Raw genomic sequence first — 21015 nt, forward strand, 5'->3', positions numbered from 1 at the left:
GCCGGCTAAACATTACAATTTATTTAACCTAATAATAAGTATATAATATACGTATACACGATTCAGTCGTATGGAATTTATTTTTATATTAGTTTATAAGTTACACATTTCAATATATATTATTTATACATTATAAAGTATAGCTGATATTATCCTATATAACTACTTGGAAAAAGAAATCGTTAAAAAAAATGTCCTCGAATATGATCCGATAACATTAATTTAGCAAACAAATGTCTAAACCATAGCTAAACAGGGTGCACAATTTTTAAATCTCGCCCCCCCCCCCCCCATCGACGGAGAACTACGTTTTTAAGTAACGGCCACGCGTAAAACGTTATACGAGTACACTCCGACGCGTAGAACGTATAATAAGGTCGCATACACAAACGTTTCTACGGAATATAATTATGTGCCTATATTATATTATAATATTGACTGTCTTTATTAAAGGCCTTGAGCTGTGGCACGACCACGCGACACGTTCGTACGCGTGCGATATCGCAGCATATATATATTATATAATAGTACCTATACTGTCGAACAAGTGCAAAAGTGTGTACACACAATATCACGTGTGTAATCGGACTTGAGAGGAGGGGACATTTCAGCATTTGTGCAGATACTTCTGACGAGAACTTCTATATAAATCTTTCCGCGCACGGCGGACACGGTGCACATGCGACTTAAACGTACAAATATAATATCATTATTATTACAACGATCTCGCGGATATCGCAGCTGTCGTGTCCACTGTCGGCGACCGATCTCGTCCGACGTCTTGGCGAAAATTTTTCTTCGACGACGGAGCTACGTATAATATAAATATATTATAATCGTTTCCCGCGATCCGCTCACGTCGGTCGGCATTATAACGCCGTACGGTCTTTTCTCGTTTTCGACTTTTCGCATTGAATACTAAATGCAGGTACATATAATATACGTATATTAATGTATTATGCATACGGACTTATTGGCCGCCGAGTACCTATCACTTACCTGGTTTACGGTGTTAATACATTATTATACATTAAGTCGTACCGCGAGTGTACACGAGTCGCTTGTCACGTAGGTACCTCCTACCTATATACGCGTGTTGCAGTCGTACGGCAGGCGCGTCCGGTGTAAGTGTGCAACGTGCGGCATTCCCCGGTCAAAAGTCGTTAAACATCACGTATATATACATATATATATAGTATATACTATATATATACCCGTAATATATACGAGTATTATAATGATACAGCATCCTTTCTCTCGTGTGTCTTTAGTCTAACACAGAAAATCTGGTTTTTCTCTCCAAACTACACGAACAGATAATATTAAATACAAATTTAATACAATAATAATATGTATTTTAACATTAAAACATAAACAAATCACCGTCACTATCAAATAACGTTAAGACGTATTGACTAATAACTAGATAGGCAGTAATAATAGTATCATCTGCGAAGGATTTTATGCAATCTGCAGTAATTATATACTTATTTATCCTTCTCATAACCATCGTTTTTGGTACGCCGCTTCGAAGGTGCACTTATATTTGTTTTATATTAGTATCTATACAATTATTTAACTCAATAACCGTCTATCGATTAAATTTTTTATCGAAGAAAACTATATAGATAGGTACTTTTCATCAAACACGAAACAACTAATAATTACCATTTAAAATGTAATAATCATTTATGATGGAAATATCTTCTATACGGCATATCTATTAAAATTGAATTATTAGACCAAACTAATTTAGTAATTTTTGAAATGATAAATTGTTTTACCTGTATTACAGGAATGATACGTACGCCGTGTAACGGAGTATCCTCGTATATGCGTAATGGGTGGTATCACTTAAAAGTTTTTATTATTTTGTAATATTGTAACAGTATAATCTAAAACAAGTAATAACCTTGACCTTAAAACATGTTTGCCCCAAGTGGTTGTGTATTATTAAGAATTAAAAACAATCTGTCGAGTCGCGTCGTCATGAAATAAACGGCTAGGTAAGTAATTTGTATAATGTGGGTATTAGAGAAAAAAAAAGAAAGAAATATTAATTCCATAGGATGATGAAACATGTCATTATTAATGTATACGCGTAGTTCGATAAGTATTCTGTAAAAAGTCCTTATGGAAATTTTAACAAACTGCAGTTGACCTTACCTAACCTTGAACGGCTTGTGACCGCCGTTATAAAATCATAATAATATATATTATTAAACATATAGCTGATTGGGCGATTGTAAACTCCGCCAGAATATCGGTCAAAATAAAAAGGTATTAAAAGGTCTAATGTAAACTCCGCCAGTTTCGAAATTCGAAATCAAAAAAAAAAAAAAAAACTGATAGTGTGACAGGATGCTGCTATAAATAGGTACACCAATGGAATAATACAAGACTTAAAATATTTACAAATTATATCACATCATTTTAGTTTACATATATGACATACCTAACTATTTAGTTTACATGCGCCCAGCTGATTTCACTCGCCACAGACGTCATTCTCTCAAAAGTCCATTTTTTCGTTATTTAAACCATGGCAGAGCACACACACACACACACACACACACACACACACACACAACTACCGTACACGATAAACGCACGCAAACGTTTCCTTCCAATGTCCAAACCGTTTGTTTTATGCTATAGATACCTAACCGTATAATATGTAATGTAGTTACACGCATTGCGATCGATTTTTTTTCTATATTAAATATTTATATTCCTTCTGTTCCCGGACAAGCGGTATAAAAACCAGGGTTACCGGTCACGATCCTATGCCCGTCGACCACGCGCCCAATGGCCATATATTATCATCTCAAATCGCGTATATATTATAATAATCGCATAATGCGGTGGCCACTGGCCGCGCGAGCTCATATAAATGATGTTCGTGACGGATATCTACGCCCTCGAGTCGCTCAGATGCGTCGCGGATTACAGTGTCTGACTTGTGCCGAGTTAATTGGCCGCGGTTACGGTCGCGAACAACTTCATTATTTACACCTATATATAGATACACCCGAGTACACGACGACTTGATCGGAACTTTTCGCGGGGCGTGCGGAATACTTTTTGTAGGGATAACTATTACCTCTATTTTTTATTAGAACATAGTATAATATGTTTATTAGAATTATACTTATTTGATTAAAATTTTCATTTTAAGACACTTTTCGTTATTCACAATAACGAAATATTACTGTCGATCGATCGAGTTTAATCGCATTTGGCAAGAACCTACTCTGCAATAATCAGGTGCACCGACTGTATAAACGACACCCAACTATTTATATTGTACAGCGGAGTGGCTACTAATTTAGTCGTACATTTTTTCTATAAATACAAATTATAATAATGTTTTCAAATAAACCAATAATTTTTAGTGTGTAGATTTTTTTGTATACACATAGTGCAAACGCGTCCAACACACACACATACTATACAATACATCGCGATTTACGGCACGTATATTACAATACTGGTAACTAGTAATATAGGTAGGTGTGTAAACCGTGCACGGACACGCAAAAATTATACAAACACGCGGAAAAAACGGCAACAATAGAAATCGGTGGATGATGATATTATTATATAATGACGGGATCACGCACACTAAATAAGTTGAACATTAATATATGTATATCCAACTGCAATGCGCCGAGACAATCGTCACGGAAACTATGCGTCGTGACTCGTGACCCGTCGCGTGGCCACTGGCCGATGTAGGTATGTAACCATGTCGTATATGAATAAACCGAACTTTTTTTTTTTTAAAACCGTTTTAAGCGAAAAATTATTCTTTCGTATATTAATTCGAAAATCACATAACATTTAATCGCGTTTAGTAGATATGGTATTCTATAGCGTACTCGATGGATATAGGAATAATCGTAATCGAACAGATAGTGCCAACATAAATATTGAATGAAATTTAACGAATCGAAACATTCTACAGCCTGTCAATAAAATAAACTATAAACCTTAATTTATAGATTATTTCATATCATTTTGAAATACCTAAGTTAAGTTAGATAAATGTAAGATTCATTATTTAATAATAATATATTTAATATAAAACCAATTATACATTTATATTATTAATAAATAATATATTTACAGAATTAAAATAGAATTTACTAACATTTGACTTAATAAACCAATCGTTTACGTCGGGTTAGGAATTTATAACTCCCGTCCTGAAATTTCTTCCTACCACAACAATTTTTTATTTACCTTCATATTCAATACATAGAGTATATTAATTGTTAGACATTTTTAAGAAGTATAAAAAATTGTTAAATTGCAATAAAATAGAGAATCTTAATTTTGGTTTATTCGCTAATGAAAAACTTTGTTAATTTACAACACGAATATTATGATCACTTCAGAGTACGCTTTTAGTTTTTAATTTATACTAAAATGTTAAATCATTATTCGGCGTTAAGGTGAGGTTAGGTTAAATATAAAGTGTCAACTGATAAAGCTTGATATAATTAACAATATACTGAGCCCTCAACGCCAGTTAATCGTTTTGTTAACTTCATTATTAAAAAAAAAAAAAACTTAACGTGTTGCGGCGTTACGTATAGGCAATATAGGTACATTATACTTACAAAACAATTAATATTTTTTCCAAATGTTCAGTTGTTATATTTTCTGATATCTTAAAACAATTTTAATGAGTAAAATTCTGCCGAAATGACAATCCGTTATAGATTGAACGTTATACTCAATTTTAATTACTGATAGTAAATGTATTAATTCGCATATTATATTGATAAATGATAATAAATTATTATGTTTGACTGGCTGAAAGAAATTCTTTGATATTGTGTTAGAGTAGATAAACTTAACCTAATCTAAGTGAACGTTTCTCATTTTCAATTTTTTTTTTTTTTTTAAGGTCCAAACTAATGGGCATTATGTGTTTGGGTGAGTTTCTTATGTGTTTGGGAAAGAACGATAAAAAATAAAACTGTTAAAAATATATTAAATCAATAGAAAATTTTATATAAATTTAAAACTTTAAAGTTAAAAACTTAAGACATTTCCGGGAATAAAAATGTTAAGAAACATATTTTTTTATTAATTAATACTAAATTTTTATTATTTTTATCATTTAAATTATTAAGATATTTTTATCGCAAATAAACAAACCATTTATAATCATACTTGTGGAATTAATAGACAGTCCCAAATCTGTTAAAATGAGAAGGAAATGGATAAATGAAATATTATCTAAACGCATACCAGAATATAAAAAAAGGTCACTTTAACACATTACTGTTTTAAAATCAATTTCCTAAAGACGTTAGTTATACTAAATTGCCCAAATACTCGTATATAGCAATTTTTCAAAATTATCCCAAATTCAAACCACACAAACTAATAACGAGTTTAAAAATCAATAAAAGAGTTAAAATAAAATGAATAATAATTTCACAAACACAATCAGGTCAACTTTAAAGAATATTAGTAGTCCTACAATAAATTGTACAACTATCAACCAACGTCCAAATTTAAGGACTATATGAATAAAAAGATGGTAGTTAATTGAAACAAAATTCAACACTGATAAAAATTTCATAATAATTTCCGAATATGTAAATATGAAATTATTAAAAATACATTTTAAATACCTATTTGTGTAATCTTTTAAATACTATTCTCAACACAAAAATTGTAATTATTTTGAAAATGTATTCATGTATAAATAAAATTAATAATTGACAAACATTTAATGTCTTATTATTTTCTTTTTAATACCAAAATAATAGATTATACAAAATTTTGTTAAAAATGTGATTATGCTGTAAGAAACTAATATGAACATTGAACAAATATATAAGTCAGTTATATGAAATTTCTGGTATAAAATGTTGTTACCACTTACAAAGAACTATTTGAAGACTTGTTTTTTCTATAGATACTGTAATACTTGAGATCGAGTTCTTAATAAAAATAAAATAACACATCATTGTAAAACCAATACATTTCTCATTCAGCTTAAATCTAAAACGATAAAAATAAAAAATCGAAGAGTAGTATTTTAAGTGATACGTACATTTTTAATTGGCATCTATATTATAATTTAATCAAAAATGATCATAAATATTAAATACTTATAACACATTGAGTAAGTTTGATTTACAATAAAATGGGATATCTTTATTTTAGATCTTAGTTTTTTGAGAAAATATATTATTACATTGATGTAAAAAAAAATATACAACATTACAATGTATTAAAAACAAAACATTTTCGGCGTATTTCACCAGTGTTGGAAACTGATTATAGTAAATACTTATATGACATCGCATATCACTTTGATTTTTCTACAATAATATAAAAATACTAACCATTATAACTATCATGAATTCAATATTTTCTCTGTATATGTTCACAGCAATACATTCTATCTAAAATAATGCGTTCCAAAATTAGTTATTACTAAATGAATAGATTTACGCAGTGGTTAACTTAATTACAATAAATACAATATGTCTTAGATCATATTATAGAAGTATTATCTAAGACCAAAGCAGTAAGTACGTCATATTAGATATTATAATCTATGCAGTTCATATTGACCTTTTGACCGTTCATTAAGGATAGATTGCTTTTGTCATATTTAATGATCACATTAAAATTTGAATAAAAATGAGAAAACCATCAAGTATTTATCTTCAATATATTTTATTCACATTAGGTACACACAATAATATACCACCAAGAACTAACCCTCACAAATAGTGTAATCCAAAAGCCAAGATGAACTGCGATGATTACAACTTTGGGTTATATAAGCCCAGCGAAGGACGTAAGTTACTAAATATTTAAAATAATTGTATCATTACAATTCATTAAAAATGCATTCACGTCATATAACTCTAACTCAAAAAATATAATATCAATAGTACTAAATTGTGTAAGCAAATAGTTCAAAAAAAAAAAAAAAAAAAAAAATGTAAATGTAAAAATAATATAATGTATTGAGTATAACAATATTGTTATTATAGATTATTTGCACTAGCAAATTATTTTAAATTAATAAATAAATATAAACATATATTTAAGCATCAAAAGTTATTTTTATTAAATGTTAAAAACTTATATTTAAGACAATTTATTGTTTTGAACAGTCATTTAATAAATATTACTGTTTAAATTAAAGGACTTTTTGTAAGTCGACATCATACAATTAGCATTATCCTCTAGCATCCTTGGGTCCTCTGGAATTCTTGTATGTGGTACAAGCTGACCATTTTGGGGAAAACATTTTTTACATGGATCACAAGAAAACGGCTTCTTATCTGCATGGACTCTCATGTGTTTGATTAATGAACCATTAACAGGAAATGATTTTAGACACACCTCACACGAAAATGATTTCTCTCCCGTGTGCGACTTCATGTGAGTAATTAGTTGCTGGTTAAGAGTAAATGATTTTAGACAGACCTCACATGAAAACGGTTTTTCTCCTGTGTGAGACCTCATATGAACTTTCAAATTGCCATTTGTAGAAAAACATTTTAGACAGACCTCACAAGAAAATGGCTTCTCTCCAGTGTGAGACCTTTTGTGAGTAATTAGTTGCTGATTTAAGGTAAACGTTTTTAAGCAGACATCACATGAAAATGGTTTCTCTCCCGTGTGAGACCTCATGTGTATTTTTAAATTGCCATTTGTAGAGAAAGGTTTTAGACAAACCTCACATGAAAAAGGCTTCTCTCCAGTGTGAGACCTCATGTGAGTAATGAGTTGCTGGTTTAAAGTAAATGATTTTGAGCAGATCTCACATGTATATGGTTTTTCTCCCGTGCGAGAACTCATGTGTACATTTAAATTTGACATTAACCATGAAAAATTTGAATGAACCTTACATGGAAATGGCTTCTTTCCAGTTTGAGACCTCATGCACTGTAAAAAAAGAAAATACTATAATTGTAATGACAAACTTTACTTATAGATAATCAACAAATTTAATATTTTTACACTGAGATTTTACTAGAACTTATACAAATATTATTTAACTAAAAAAAAACATATATTATAGATAAAATGTATTTTATTTGGTAGGAGTAACTAAAGATTCAATAAAAATGTGAGCTACATACTTAAAACACTTAGGTACTTATTTATATTTTAAAATCAATACTATTTAATTATTTTAATTTCAGCCTTTAGAGTAGGTACCTATCATGCTCGCTATTATGTAAAACAACAAATAAATGATTTTTCTTATAAAAATTGTTTAATAAGTAAACAATAGCAAATTAATATGTTGGGTATGATTTTTAAGTCATAAAAAATGCATATACTAGGTACATGTTCTCATAAATATTGTTTTATTTATCAAATCTGGGTATGTTTTACATTATTTGTTTCTTTATTTTTATTAATTTCAATAACCATTAATCGAGCCATTAATTAAATAGGTTCTATAATTATTATTTAGGTTTTGCAAGTACTTATAAGATATATCCTGCCATTATGAGCATCTAGACCAGTGGTTTTCAAACTGGGTGCTGCGAGTATCCATTTAGTGTGCCGCGGTTATTCCATAAATTACTGATTGCATTAAATTGTGATATAAGAAAATAAATTAATAATTAATTAAAAACAATTTTGTTCATCTATAAAAGGTCAGTGTGCCGTGAACATTTTTTTAAGTTTACGGTGTGCCGTGTATAATAAAAGTTTGAAAACTGCTGATCTAGACGTATACTGTATAGTTTAGTAAAAATAGTGCACTTAATTTAAATTACATTAGCTAATCTTTAGTATAAGCAGTATTTGTTCTTATTTTCTATGGTAAGATATAGTGTATTTTTAGGTCATCTTGAGTACCAAAATATTTCTAAGACTACCATGTATTTTTAAATAAAAAAATATCTAGGTAAACATATATTTATATTATATTTTTGATATGTAATTAACATTCAGTTACCTATATATTATATTTTATATTTATTAGGTATTAGATAATTATTAGGGAAAATAAAAAATATTTTATAAATCTTAAACAGTAATTAAATAATTAGGTGATATCAAAATTACAAACCAATATTTTTTTTTAGAATTAATAATCAATAAATATAGACACTAATTAAATACTACTTTATTATCCTCTTACCATAAAACAAAAATAGTTTAAAATAACAATTCTACTAATTAATAATTTTAACATACATGAAAGTCATGTAGGTAATGAATAATAAATTGAATAAAAGTGTAATGCAGTGTAGGAACAAAAATTAATAAATATCAGTAACAAAATGAAGTACTAGAAGTCAATAATTATTGGAATAATGTTTATTTCCATAACTACAGTTAAAAATTAACAATTTAACAAAACGAAATATAGAATAACCAGGTACACTTAATTATGACTTGTTTAATGAAATTAAATAGTTAAATAGTTATTACTCATTAATAACTAATAACATGATATACCTATACTTATTTAAATCCAAGTAATAAAATTACCGTAGCCAAGTAATGAAATTGCAATATTTTTATGATTTTGAAGCATATAAATTAGATGAGAAATGAGAATGAATGTATAGTGATAAATCATGTATTTAGTAAACACTAATCAAATAATTTATTGTTTAAAACAAAAGATATTTTATTTTTATTACTTATTAGTTATTAAGTGATAGGTTATACAGGATAATAACTATACATACTGACATACAGTTTTATTAATCTGAATTTGCATTTAAATATTTACTTAATAGGATTATACAACGTGGTTTTAATGTACTATTACAATATTATAGGCAACAATAGGTATTGTAAACAAATATCACAATTTAATTATATAGGTACCAATATAATATAGTACTAAATATATTGACCCAAAGTTGAACCAAACCTAATTTCTAAGGATTTGATAATTTGTTTATTTTGGATAAAAATTACCTACCTACTGAAAATAAATGAATACTCTTAAATGAAGAATATAAATTCAAAACCTTTTATAGATACGTAAATTATTTATTAACATTTTTTAACTGTTTAACATGACAAAAAAAAAAATTAATGACCCACTAAAAATTTATTTGTGACCCACTTTCGGGCTGTGAGTCGTGACCCACTATTAGTGAACTTCTAGAGTTGGTACTTAAACTATTTTAATATCTTCATAATATATATTTCAATTGTAAAAATGTATAAAGAACATTATTTATAGTAAATATACAGTCTAAACTATTAAGCATGTTAATTCAGATAAATAATATCTTTATGCAAACTCAATATAATATATTACTTTATGTAGATGAGTATTTGGATAATTTTATTTACAGTTGTCGATTTGTTTGAATAAATCAACTTATCTAAACAGTTATTATAAACATGTAATTGTTCATAGTGAAATGTAAATGTTGGTTTCTTACTTGAACACAATATAGTAAACCAGTCATTTCAGTATACAGATAGTTGAATCAAAAATACATTAATACGTGACAACTGTAAACTATTGGTTGAAAAATAAAACCGGGTACCTAATAAATTAAACCTATTTTAATTGCCAAGCAGCATCACGGTACACTTAAATGAAAAGTAACTGGTAGACAATTATAATACGTCTTGTGTATAAACACAATAACCGAATACATATGTCGTCGTCGATACGAGACAGATTAATCAGAACACTTAGGTGTAGGTACACGAACCGAAGACACTGACAAACATCTCACATCTTATATCAACACCACACGACCAATCGACCAACGCACGACCCGAATCAACAGACGGACACGGTTCGATCGCTTCACACCATCGGAGCAGACGCACAGCCGAGGAACGCGGTCAAACGTTCTCAGCAGATCACCTACTACTACCTAACGATATCGTTACACCCCCAGGTCCTAGAGCCCAGTGTCCACGTCGACATCGCAACGACAATTATTATTAATTACAAAACGATAGGTAGGTACACTGTTAAAAATTGTAGTGTCTAACCGTGTTTCAACGAGAGGACGTGATCCGCGCACCGGATGTCGTCGGCCACTTGTTGTGCGAGTGCCGCCCCCGACGAGTACGTTTGTTGAAAACTGCCGACGATCGTCGCGGCAACGACGCCGTCCGCGGCGGACCCCGACGACGGACGCCACCGACGAACGCACTGCTGACGACGACACGGACCACTCTGTTTGTCGGGCGCGACGCCGACGAAACGGTCGTGACGGTTTTAACGGACTTTGAACGCGCGGAACGAACGCCGAACGGACGACGACGACGACGACAACAAAACTCGGAGCACGGTTTGCGCTACTGCAACGGAACGCACAACAACAACAACACCGCCGTCGACGCCGCAGCGACACAACACCGTAATGGACACGACAGACGATTATGATAACCGTTATCGTTGTGGAACTTAAACCATGTGATCCGCGCAACCCGTACGACGACGACGATAATAATAATAGTAATAATAATAATAATAATAATGTTAATAACGCACTAATAATAATAATAAATAATAATAGTAATAATAGTATCGCGCGGTCTACGGTAGACGATATCGGAAAACATCATCAATCGGAATGATTAATAACAATATCATTTATTACTATTATTAATCGATGGCTGGGGCGACTGTGGCGCGGCGGCGAAGACGATAGCAAAGTATCGGCCGCGATTCCGGTCGGGCGCTATGGCGTCGCCGTGACGTGTCCCGAGCGTCGGTCCGCCACTATCAACCGCCTATCGCGGGACGAGTTGGGCAATAACGATATCAGTCCGTCGCGCAGTGTGCACGCGGTGACGTCTCGCTCGGGGAAAAAAATCACCGCGTCCGTCGAGGCCGACGTAGACGTTTTTTGTTTGTCGGTGTTTTACCGGCAGACGGTAATAAAAAAACAATATTTAAACGGGGGAACATGGTTTTATAACGATTTTGAAACGGTTTGGAAGTCTGAGTAGTCGCCTTGGATCGCGCAGTCCCCCTCGCTGCGAAGACCGTGGACCCGACGATGGACGACCGCGTTCGGTTTCGGTTATTATAGGTACGGTCGCAACGATTCCGATTTCGAATTATTAAATTTCGACGTCGGACGTACGTTTTGAATCTCTCGTCCGAGTATAATCGTTTTGAAAATCCTGGCCGTTATAGAATGAGAAGCGGTGGTTCGCAATGTCGATCTTTTTAAAAAGTTTCGGGCGCTATCGAGTCGTCTCGTTCGATAGTTTTTTTTCGATAGCCGTTGTTTCAATACGCTTTCTTAATGTCTAATTTTGCAACACTGTACTAGCAGCCAATGACGTTTTTTGTTGTTGTTTTTTGGGTGGGGGAAGACTCGATTTTTGCTTCAGTCTATATAGGTAGCGTTGTAGACCTCAACCCGAATTGGAGTTTCACCGATTACCGTTTTACCAGATAACCGCTCGTCTTGGTTCATGAGTCATGACGTTCGTGTAGAGCGCTACCACGGTTGGACGAATGGAAGTCAGTGGAGAAAAGTTTTTTTCAGAAAACAGTACTCTTCTAAGTCTAGAATGCCTGATAGGTACCTAGGTAAAGGTGATGTAGAGATAGGTTTTCCATCGTGCGGTAAAATAACTCCTTTGGCCACTGTAGCAACAAGTAGACGAAATACGAATCGAGGTGTCGAATTCATTCTTAACAACTCGCAATAAATTGTCGTTTAAATATTTAATTTTATCAAAAATTAAATCTTCAATTGCTCAAAAAAAAAACCCACGTGGCTTAACGTTAAATTGTTTTTTTTCAATTTCCATTAATAAAACTTATGAGGAATACCAATTGTCAAAATTCTAATAATTCCTATTTGGTTATACATATATATGTGTATTAATAAATTGTTATTTTGATTTATTTTGAAAAGTAGGTATGTAGATTGTAGACACTGAAGTATTTTTATTTTTGCACTCCTGTTCCTTACTCAAAATACTTAAAGATGGTTTATGTGAAGACAAAAGTTAAATTACAGTGAATTCTATAATACTAAGATTTTAGTTGGCATCTTTATCTAACTTTAGTGCATACCTAGGTATTTTGTACTTTTTATATTACATAATATATAGGTATAGCCGTATAGGTATCGTGAAAAATATATTGTATATTTATTATTTTTGGTTTTAAAATACTATACAATCCAGTCGTCTGATAACTTTCTTTGTGATAACTGATAAAGTATTTCTATAATGCTCCAACAAAATTGTACGTATAAGTAAAATAATATACTATTAACTATTAAGTATTATTTGATAATAATATAGTCGGTAACTTAGCTATCAAAAAAATATTCATATGTAGTATTTGCTGCATATGCTGCCCCTGTAAGTACGAAAGGTATACGTCATCTATTGTAAGATATAAGTTTATACCAATACAGATTATGCCTCTTTGGTGTTTACAATGTTTACATATTATATTATATTATGATTATTTAAGCCCGGATTAAGGATCAATTTGGTTTCAAGTCATTATCAATGTAGTAGGCCTCCTTAGCCCTTTCAATTTTAACTTCAAAAAAATTATATCACTACATTTCAAAGACAAAATTATACAATAATACTACCTATATAAGAAATATGTATTATGACTTTATAAATTAATAATTATGTAATTATTTACTATCCATATTTTATGTATATTAAAAGAAGACCCTGTATTGGTTACTACAGAATTTTTATTAGGTACATTATTATTAATTTCCTAATAACCCACTAAAATAACTTTTTTTAAAACCGTGTTGAATGCTGTTTTACTTGAAAAATTAAAAAAATATATTTTGGAGATAAAGATGGGCCCTAGAACCGTTTCCCTGACCTATTAGGGCTTGTAGTTATTTTATTCTTGAATGTTAACTAAGCAATACGTATATAAATCTATAATAGATAATTATAATTAATATATAATAACTATTGGTTTATTCACGAATTATAAGATTTTATAATATTTTTTAAACAAATATTTGAATTATGAAAAAGTTTAAAACGAAGTTAGTAAATTTTAATAAGTATAATATGTTGTCCTTTTAAATAAAAAAAAAGTTAATATTTTTAATAAAATATAATGTAGAGCGGTTTATGAAGTAGACATGCTTCTTTTTCCTCTGCAGAAATGAATTTATTCAAAATAAATACTGATTTTAATTCTACTTAAGTATCATATTTTCAATTATTTCAATTTTTATACCATTTAAAGAGTGTCATGTATCCTTGTGGTAAAATACAAATTTTCTTTTAACAAGATGTTGATATATCTAAATAAAAATTCAAAAAAGTTAGTTTCTGATTCATTAAAACAATAAAATATATATCCTAAGGTTAAAATCTTGAATATAGTATTCGAAAAATATGAAATAGATATAAAATTGAATCTACATCAGCGGCTCTTGCCCCCTGAGGGTTAACATAACACACGTCAATAAGTAACATGATACAATTATGAATGTGTATATTTTGTTATATCTATACAAATGTAATTTGTGATATAAAATAATTATTATCATTATGGTTATAAAAACATGAAAAGTAAAAAAATGGTACCAAAGAGGGTCCGTTAATAATTTTAAGAATAGCCTTAAAGGCCCGTGGTTTATGATAAACTAAATGATACAATAACCACGGATAATAAATAACAAATAAAACACAACAATTATTATTTGGTAAATTAAATTTTTATTCGCATTAACATATTACAACAATTTCAAGAAGGTACAAAGAAATTTTGTTTTTTTTGTTTTTTTAAGAGTTTTATAAAATATCACACAGGATGATATTAATTCTATAAATAAATTAAACAAAAATAAGTGCTCGTCTTATCCAAGTCATTTGAAGTCGGTAACATGGTTCAGGTGGCTGATCTAAAGGTTCTCTTATACGTAGTAAGCAGCTGTGTACGGGGAAGCTAAGGTCTTGGCCACGTATGGGTAGCCGGAATAAGCGGAGTAAGAGGAGAAGAACGGCGAAGCCACTGCAGCAGAATATGGGGCGGCTGCGTACCGAGCGGCCACGTAAGGCGATGCGGCCACGTAAGGAGATGCGGCCACGTATGGAGACGCGGCTACGTAAGGTGCGGCGGCGGCGTATGTTGGGGCCACATAAGGCGAAGCGACCAGCGGGGCGAGTACTTCTCTTTTGCTTCGGTCGGCATCTGATTGAGCCGATGACGATGTCTTGGTTTCGGCGGCGGCGAAGCAAACGACCATGGCGAGTAGAGCGAAAGATACCTGCGGGAAAATGATGGACGTATTATATAATATATTAATGTAAGTTATTAGTTATTAAATCACATAACCGCCTTATATACAGTACTTGTACCACTGTTATTTACCTACTCGAATAGATACCTAACTGCTGGAGTTCTGTACTATAAAATTGATTTTACAATAAACAAATTATATTATATTATAAAATCGATGGCTGTATACAATGTATATATATATATATATATATGTATTTTTTTATTCAGGAATACAAGTTTCAACTACTAGGTCATAAGTCTAAGTTTACAATATTACATTATTTTACATTGCTTAAAAACTATTTAATATTTAAAAAAAAAATTTCAGACAAATAATATTACATATTATGACGTGTAATTTAAAATATGACTTTAGACTTACTTGGAATTGCATGATGAATTTGTTGGTAGGTTGACTTGAGTTTCTTTGGAGTATAATGGATGTGTAGATGTACGACTGAAGGCGGACAGAAGACTGATACTGACCACTGGTCGGAAGGTACGTTTTATACCGTCCGTTTGGCCTAGAGCCGCTTAATTAACATTTTACATACAATATTCGTATGACAAAACCGATACTGGTGCCAAAATATTAATCAACGAAAATCATACAACGTTACATAGACACATAGTGTAATTGAAATCATATATTTTAAATTGTTACATTAGTTTAAAATGCGCTTTATGCTCGAAATACGAGGTAATGTTTTATTAGTTATTACAGATCACTCGTATCAGCATAATCAGCAGTAAATTATTTAACTGCAATATATTTAAATGTTTATAATTTGATAACACCGATTTATATTTTATATTATAAAGGGCTTAAATATAAGTCATAATAACCTTGATATATATGTATATACTACGACATAAATTATATTTTGACATTTTGGTATAAGTTGGACATTAAAAATTTAAGCATTGAGATCCTAAATACCAATCATTTTTTATAAATAATAAAATAAAATTTTACATAAATTATAAATCCAACTCGAATACAAATTAACAACCAAGAAATCCAATGAAACAATGAGGACGAATCAGTGAAATATCTGGGACTACATCTAGATGAAAAATTAAGCTAGGAAATCCATGTACCTAAACAAAAAAAAAATAACCCTAATAAGTGGGATCTGAAGAAGTGTTGTACATTAGGTGCCGTGTGGATCATTATTAAATATTATAGTAGTGTTAAATTTTAATCGAATGATAGGTATCATTGTATACGAAAAACGATTCTGAACGAAGATGATCTGTCAGTCTAAGGTATAATTTCCAGTGGTTGGTGAAAAAGGTGGTTTATGTTTTAATGGCCTGAATATGCCAAAATTTTAGTTCTTTTATAATTATGGTAAGCTAAACTTATGAAAAATCTTGTATTAAATTTTCAACTCTTAGCTACTTATGAAAAATTTTATGAATTATACTTACAAAATAATTTGCAAATATTCATGATTTTGACGAAGTTTTGTCAATATTTGAACTTCAAATGCTAATAAAAAAAAATTGTGCCTATGTATTGTTATAATTTTTTAATCACTATAAGAATAACTTATGACTTATGAGAAACTTTGTATTAATTTTCAAGTATTTTGATTCTGCTAAAAAAATTTTATCGACATTTCAAAAAAAAATTCTCAGAAAATCGAAAATTTCAGTAGTCTATAAATAACTTAAAAAAGTCAAAATATTTTGTAAATTTAACTGTATATTGTATATAAATAACACTAATATAAATATTTGGTGAAGATTTCAAGTATTTACAGTGATAAGTTTTTGAGTTACTACTATTTAAAAACATCGATTTGGTCGAAAACAATTTTCGTTTTTCCGTCACTTTTTTTTTGTTGTTTTTCTCGATCAATACATTCATTAACTCGTTCAGAATCTAAAATAATATGTATATTTTTTATGTAAATTGGAATCAAACGTTTTTTTTTTTGTTTTTGGCGTAAAATCATAGACCTAATCATAATAGGGGTATTTAGGTATTATGGACTATGCGTAAAATGTAAAATTGTATTTTATCTATAATGACTATCAATACCTACATTAATACCCATCATATTTTGACATGTCGACCAAAATTTTTTATAATAAAATAAAATTTTTCAAAACCTTGTAAATATGAGTATACAACTTAATTATTTTAAGAAAGATTTTAACTTTCACGATTTTTAAAATCCAATCTTATAGTAAGTGTATGCGTTTGACAAATTTTTAAATTGTTACTAAATTATTAAATTAAATTAAAATAAAATACTATATTCATAATCAGAAGTATATTTAGACACAGTTACTATAGGCTCGGAGATTTTGAGGGCAGGGAATTCAATATTTTTTTTTTTTTTTTACAAGATTAGAAAAAAAGTATTTTTGATTTGACGAAATAAAATATTACGAATTTTTTTATTAGAAAAATTATTTTTATGCATAAATTTCATTTATATAGTTTATAATTACAATTTAACGATCACTTCTATTTCTTCAAAATTGAAAAGTTATACTTGCCTACTTAGATATTATTATACTCATTTGCACAATATGAACCAATATACACTTGTAAGTTGTAACAAAAATTGCGTGCAATAGTTTGCTGTATTGAATATTAGAGTGGATTTGCTGTCGAATTTGAATTTTGATGATTTAATTGATAAATTTGTCAAAGAAAAAAATTTAAAGGAAAAATATATAATCTCAAGAATAGTGAATTTGTAAATTTCCAAAAAGGTATTTTAGGTACCTACGTATGATTTAATATTTATTAGTAATGTATCTTTTTTGAATTTAAGATAATATTATAATATATTGTATATTTAAATAACCAAAATATGTCATGGTTCATAATCTATGGTACCTAAGTGTAAGTGTAATACAATACACAAAAATATCAAAAAAATGTCACATATCTATTAAGTGTTTTTCAGTATATACGAGTACTTATACTTTTGAAATTTGATTTTATAAGGAAGCATTTTTAAAAACGTTTCATACTTCATAGAAAGTGAAAAAATATCGATTGCCAAAGTGAAAACAGGACGTCTGATGGAATCGCAATTAGCATTATTGCAAGGTCATGATGCATCATTGTAATTATAATTAAAATTTAATTAGCTTTATAAATTATTGTTATAGTGTTATATTTTATATACAGTGTGTTCCAAAACTCTCGTATCACCCTTAATATCTCCATGGAAAATGTGAAACGGGGATTTTTTTTATAGTACTAAGTATGAAAATTCTGATTGAATGGCATAAAATATTCATTTTTTTTTTCAAAAAAATTGTTATTTAACAATTATTCAAAAACATGACTTGCTCTAACTTGGTCAGATTTTATTAATTTTTTTTTTTTTTTGAATTGTTTTAAAAAATATGTTCAACAAAATACGTATCTAAAAATTTAAAATTCTTAAATAAATAAATTTTTTTTTTGAAATTTTAATTATAGCAAAATATTGGAGCAGGTTTGAAGTCAATAGCATAAAAAGAGGGGTTCCAATTTTACGGATCTTAGGCTGGCAAATCATCTCCGTTTTAAATCGTTTTTCGCATACAATGATACCTATTATTGCATTAAAATTTAATGTATCCATTCTAGAGACCTACTCTATGTCCAAAGTTCACTCTATACCTATATATAATATAGAACAGCGTTACCTACTCGACTACTCTTATTTTTATCCCTTTGAGTTAGGACAAGTAATAAAACTGTTAATAAATTATGTCTTTTTAAAAAAATCGTTAGTCCCATTTCATAAAACAATTTTGACTTCTATCTCTACCATGATATATTTTATAATCATACGGTCGCCCAACTTGTCTAAGGCTAAATATTACTAGCTTCTCGGCACTCTTCGGCTTTCGTCGAGATCGTTCTATCGTTTCACGAATATCTTCGTCATGTTTTTTGATAATAGTGACGAAATATATATTATGTAGTATTATAATTAATATTATATACGATAAAATAAATTTATTTTGTCATTATAATAATATACACAATACACATATAATAACAAAAAGCTTTTGCATTTTAAAATGTATATTATATTATTGAATTATAATATTCTTAAGTTGATTGGAATAACTATAATTATAGTACCTACTTAATTTCTCTATAAAACAGTTAGCTGAGACTCAGGGCTCACTATTGCCTCCCCTGATGAACTACCCATAGTTTTTTCAATTGTTACCAAATGCATTTTTTTTTTTTGTCTGCAGAATATTTACGAGAACGCAATATATACTAGAGCATAGCAGTACAGTGTCTTTTATACTTACTTTATCTGTTATATGACTGAATATTTATATCTAATTTGTTGATAGTTATAAGTTATAACTTATAACTTATAAGATAGGTATAACTTATAACTTATGATTCGAAATTCGAATAAATCAATTGTATACTAAACTGAAAATACTGTACCTATAATTAAATCACATCTCAACCCTATAGATGAAATACTCTCTACTTCTATACATAGCAATGAAATGACCGCCGAATAACCAATGCATGCCCGGTTTGGACAGCTGGTACACAAATAAAAATTAACAACTACATTCTCGTCAAAATAATATTTTAAGAACAGTCTTAAAGGCCTGTAGTTCATGATAAACTAGATGATACAGTAATCATAGACAATATAAATAACAAATAAACCACAACAATTATTATTTGATAAATTCAATTTTTATTCGCATAAACATACAACAATTTCGAGTAGGTTTATAGAAATATTTTTTCACCGTTTTTTTTTTAAAGAGTTTTATAAAATATCATCGTACAAGATAATATTACTACTATAAATATAAATTAAACAAAAATAAGTGCTCGTCTTATCCAAGCCATTTGAGGTCGGTAACATGGTTCGGGTGGCTGATCTAAAGGTTCTCTTATACGTAGTAAGCAGCTGTGTACGGGGAAGCCAAGGTCTTGGCCACATATGGGTAGCCGGAATAAGCGGAGTAAGAGGAGAAGAATGGCGAAGCCACTGCAGCAGAATATGGGGTGGCTGCGTACCGTGCGGCTACGTAAGGTGATGCGGCCACGTAAGGCGATGCGGCCACGTAAGGAGATGCAGCTACGTAACGTGCGGCGTATGTTGGGGCCACATAAGGCGAAGCGACCAGCGGAGCGAGTACTTCTCTTTTGCTTCGGTCGGCATCTGATTGAGTCGATGACGATGTCTTGGTTTCGGCGGCGGCGAAGCAAACGACCATGGCGAGTAGAGCGAAAGATACCTTCAGGAAAATGATGAACGTATTATATAATATATTAATGTAAGTTATTGGTTATTAAATCAATGGCTGTTTACTACTAGGTCATTAGCTTGTGTTTACAATATTACACTATCTTAAATTGCTTGAAAACTATTTTTTAATGAAAAAGTATATTATTATTTTGACGGTATATCGAAATGACAAAAAAAAAAAAAATGTTTCAGACGAATAATATTACACGACGTGTGTAATTTAAAATATGACTTTAGACTTACTTGGAATTGCATGATGATTTTGTTGGTGGGTGGACTTGAGTTTCTTCGGAGAATAATGGATGTGTAGATGTACGACTGAAGACGGACAGAAGACTGATACTGACCACTGGTCGGAAGGTACGTTTTATACCGTCCGTTTGGCCTAGAGACGCTCAATTAACATTTTGCATACAATATTCGTATCCAATAACAAAACGAACATCGGTGCCAAAATATTAACAAACAATAATCATAGTATATGTTACATAGTATAATTGAAATTATATTATCTTTTAA

The 21015-nt window shown here is 30.2% G+C and overlaps 3 protein-coding genes and 1 long non-coding RNA gene across 4 annotated transcripts; 1 reads left to right on the forward strand and 3 right to left on the reverse strand.

The window, feature by feature from the left end:
• Positions 1 to 7083: 7083 nt before the first annotated feature.
• Positions 7084 to 10457, reverse strand: LOC114126715 (gastrula zinc finger protein XlCGF71.1-like). Its single transcript, XM_050203129.1, has 2 exons — positions 10416 to 10457; positions 7084 to 7932 (listed from the first exon to the last, which is right to left on the reverse strand). Exons 1-2 carry the CDS (start codon positions 10440 to 10442, stop codon positions 7159 to 7161), a joined length of 801 nt encoding a protein of 266 aa, XP_050059086.1. The 5' UTR covers positions 10443 to 10457; the 3' UTR covers positions 7084 to 7158.
• A 3697-nt stretch (positions 10458 to 14154) lies between these two features.
• On the forward strand, positions 14155 to 20225 carry LOC126551202 (uncharacterized). The gene is made up of 2 exons (XR_007605068.1): positions 14155 to 14831; positions 20099 to 20225. It is a non-coding gene; the product is annotated as an uncharacterized LOC126551202 (long non-coding RNA).
• On the reverse strand, positions 14651 to 15763 carry LOC126551200 (cuticle protein 38-like). Its single transcript, XM_050204026.1, has 2 exons — positions 15621 to 15763; positions 14651 to 15224 (listed from the first exon to the last, which is right to left on the reverse strand). The coding sequence occupies exons 1-2, from the start codon at positions 15630 to 15632 to the stop codon at positions 14871 to 14873; spliced, it is 366 nt and encodes a 121-aa protein (XP_050059983.1). The 5' UTR covers positions 15633 to 15763; the 3' UTR covers positions 14651 to 14870.
• Positions 19913 to 20906, reverse strand: LOC126551201 (uncharacterized). The gene is made up of 2 exons (XM_050204027.1): positions 20740 to 20906; positions 19913 to 20485 (listed from the first exon to the last, which is right to left on the reverse strand). The coding sequence occupies exons 1-2, from the start codon at positions 20749 to 20751 to the stop codon at positions 20138 to 20140; spliced, it is 360 nt and encodes a 119-aa protein (XP_050059984.1). The 5' UTR covers positions 20752 to 20906; the 3' UTR covers positions 19913 to 20137.
• Between the last annotated feature and the right edge of the window lie 109 nt (positions 20907 to 21015).

Source organism: Aphis gossypii, chromosome 3, assembly GCF_020184175.1.
Source record: "Aphis gossypii isolate Hap1 chromosome 3, ASM2018417v2, whole genome shotgun sequence".
NCBI classification, from domain to species: Eukaryota; Metazoa; Arthropoda; class Insecta; order Hemiptera; family Aphididae; genus Aphis; species Aphis gossypii.

Coding starts and splice junctions, on each gene's coding strand:
- LOC114126715 (XM_050203129.1), bottom strand. CDS start 10,442: ATGACTGGTTTACTATATTGTGTTCAA. Junction 7,933..10,415: donor GTTTACTATATTGTGTTCAA/GTAAGAAACCAA, acceptor CTTTTTTTACAG/TGCATGAGGTCTCAAACTGG.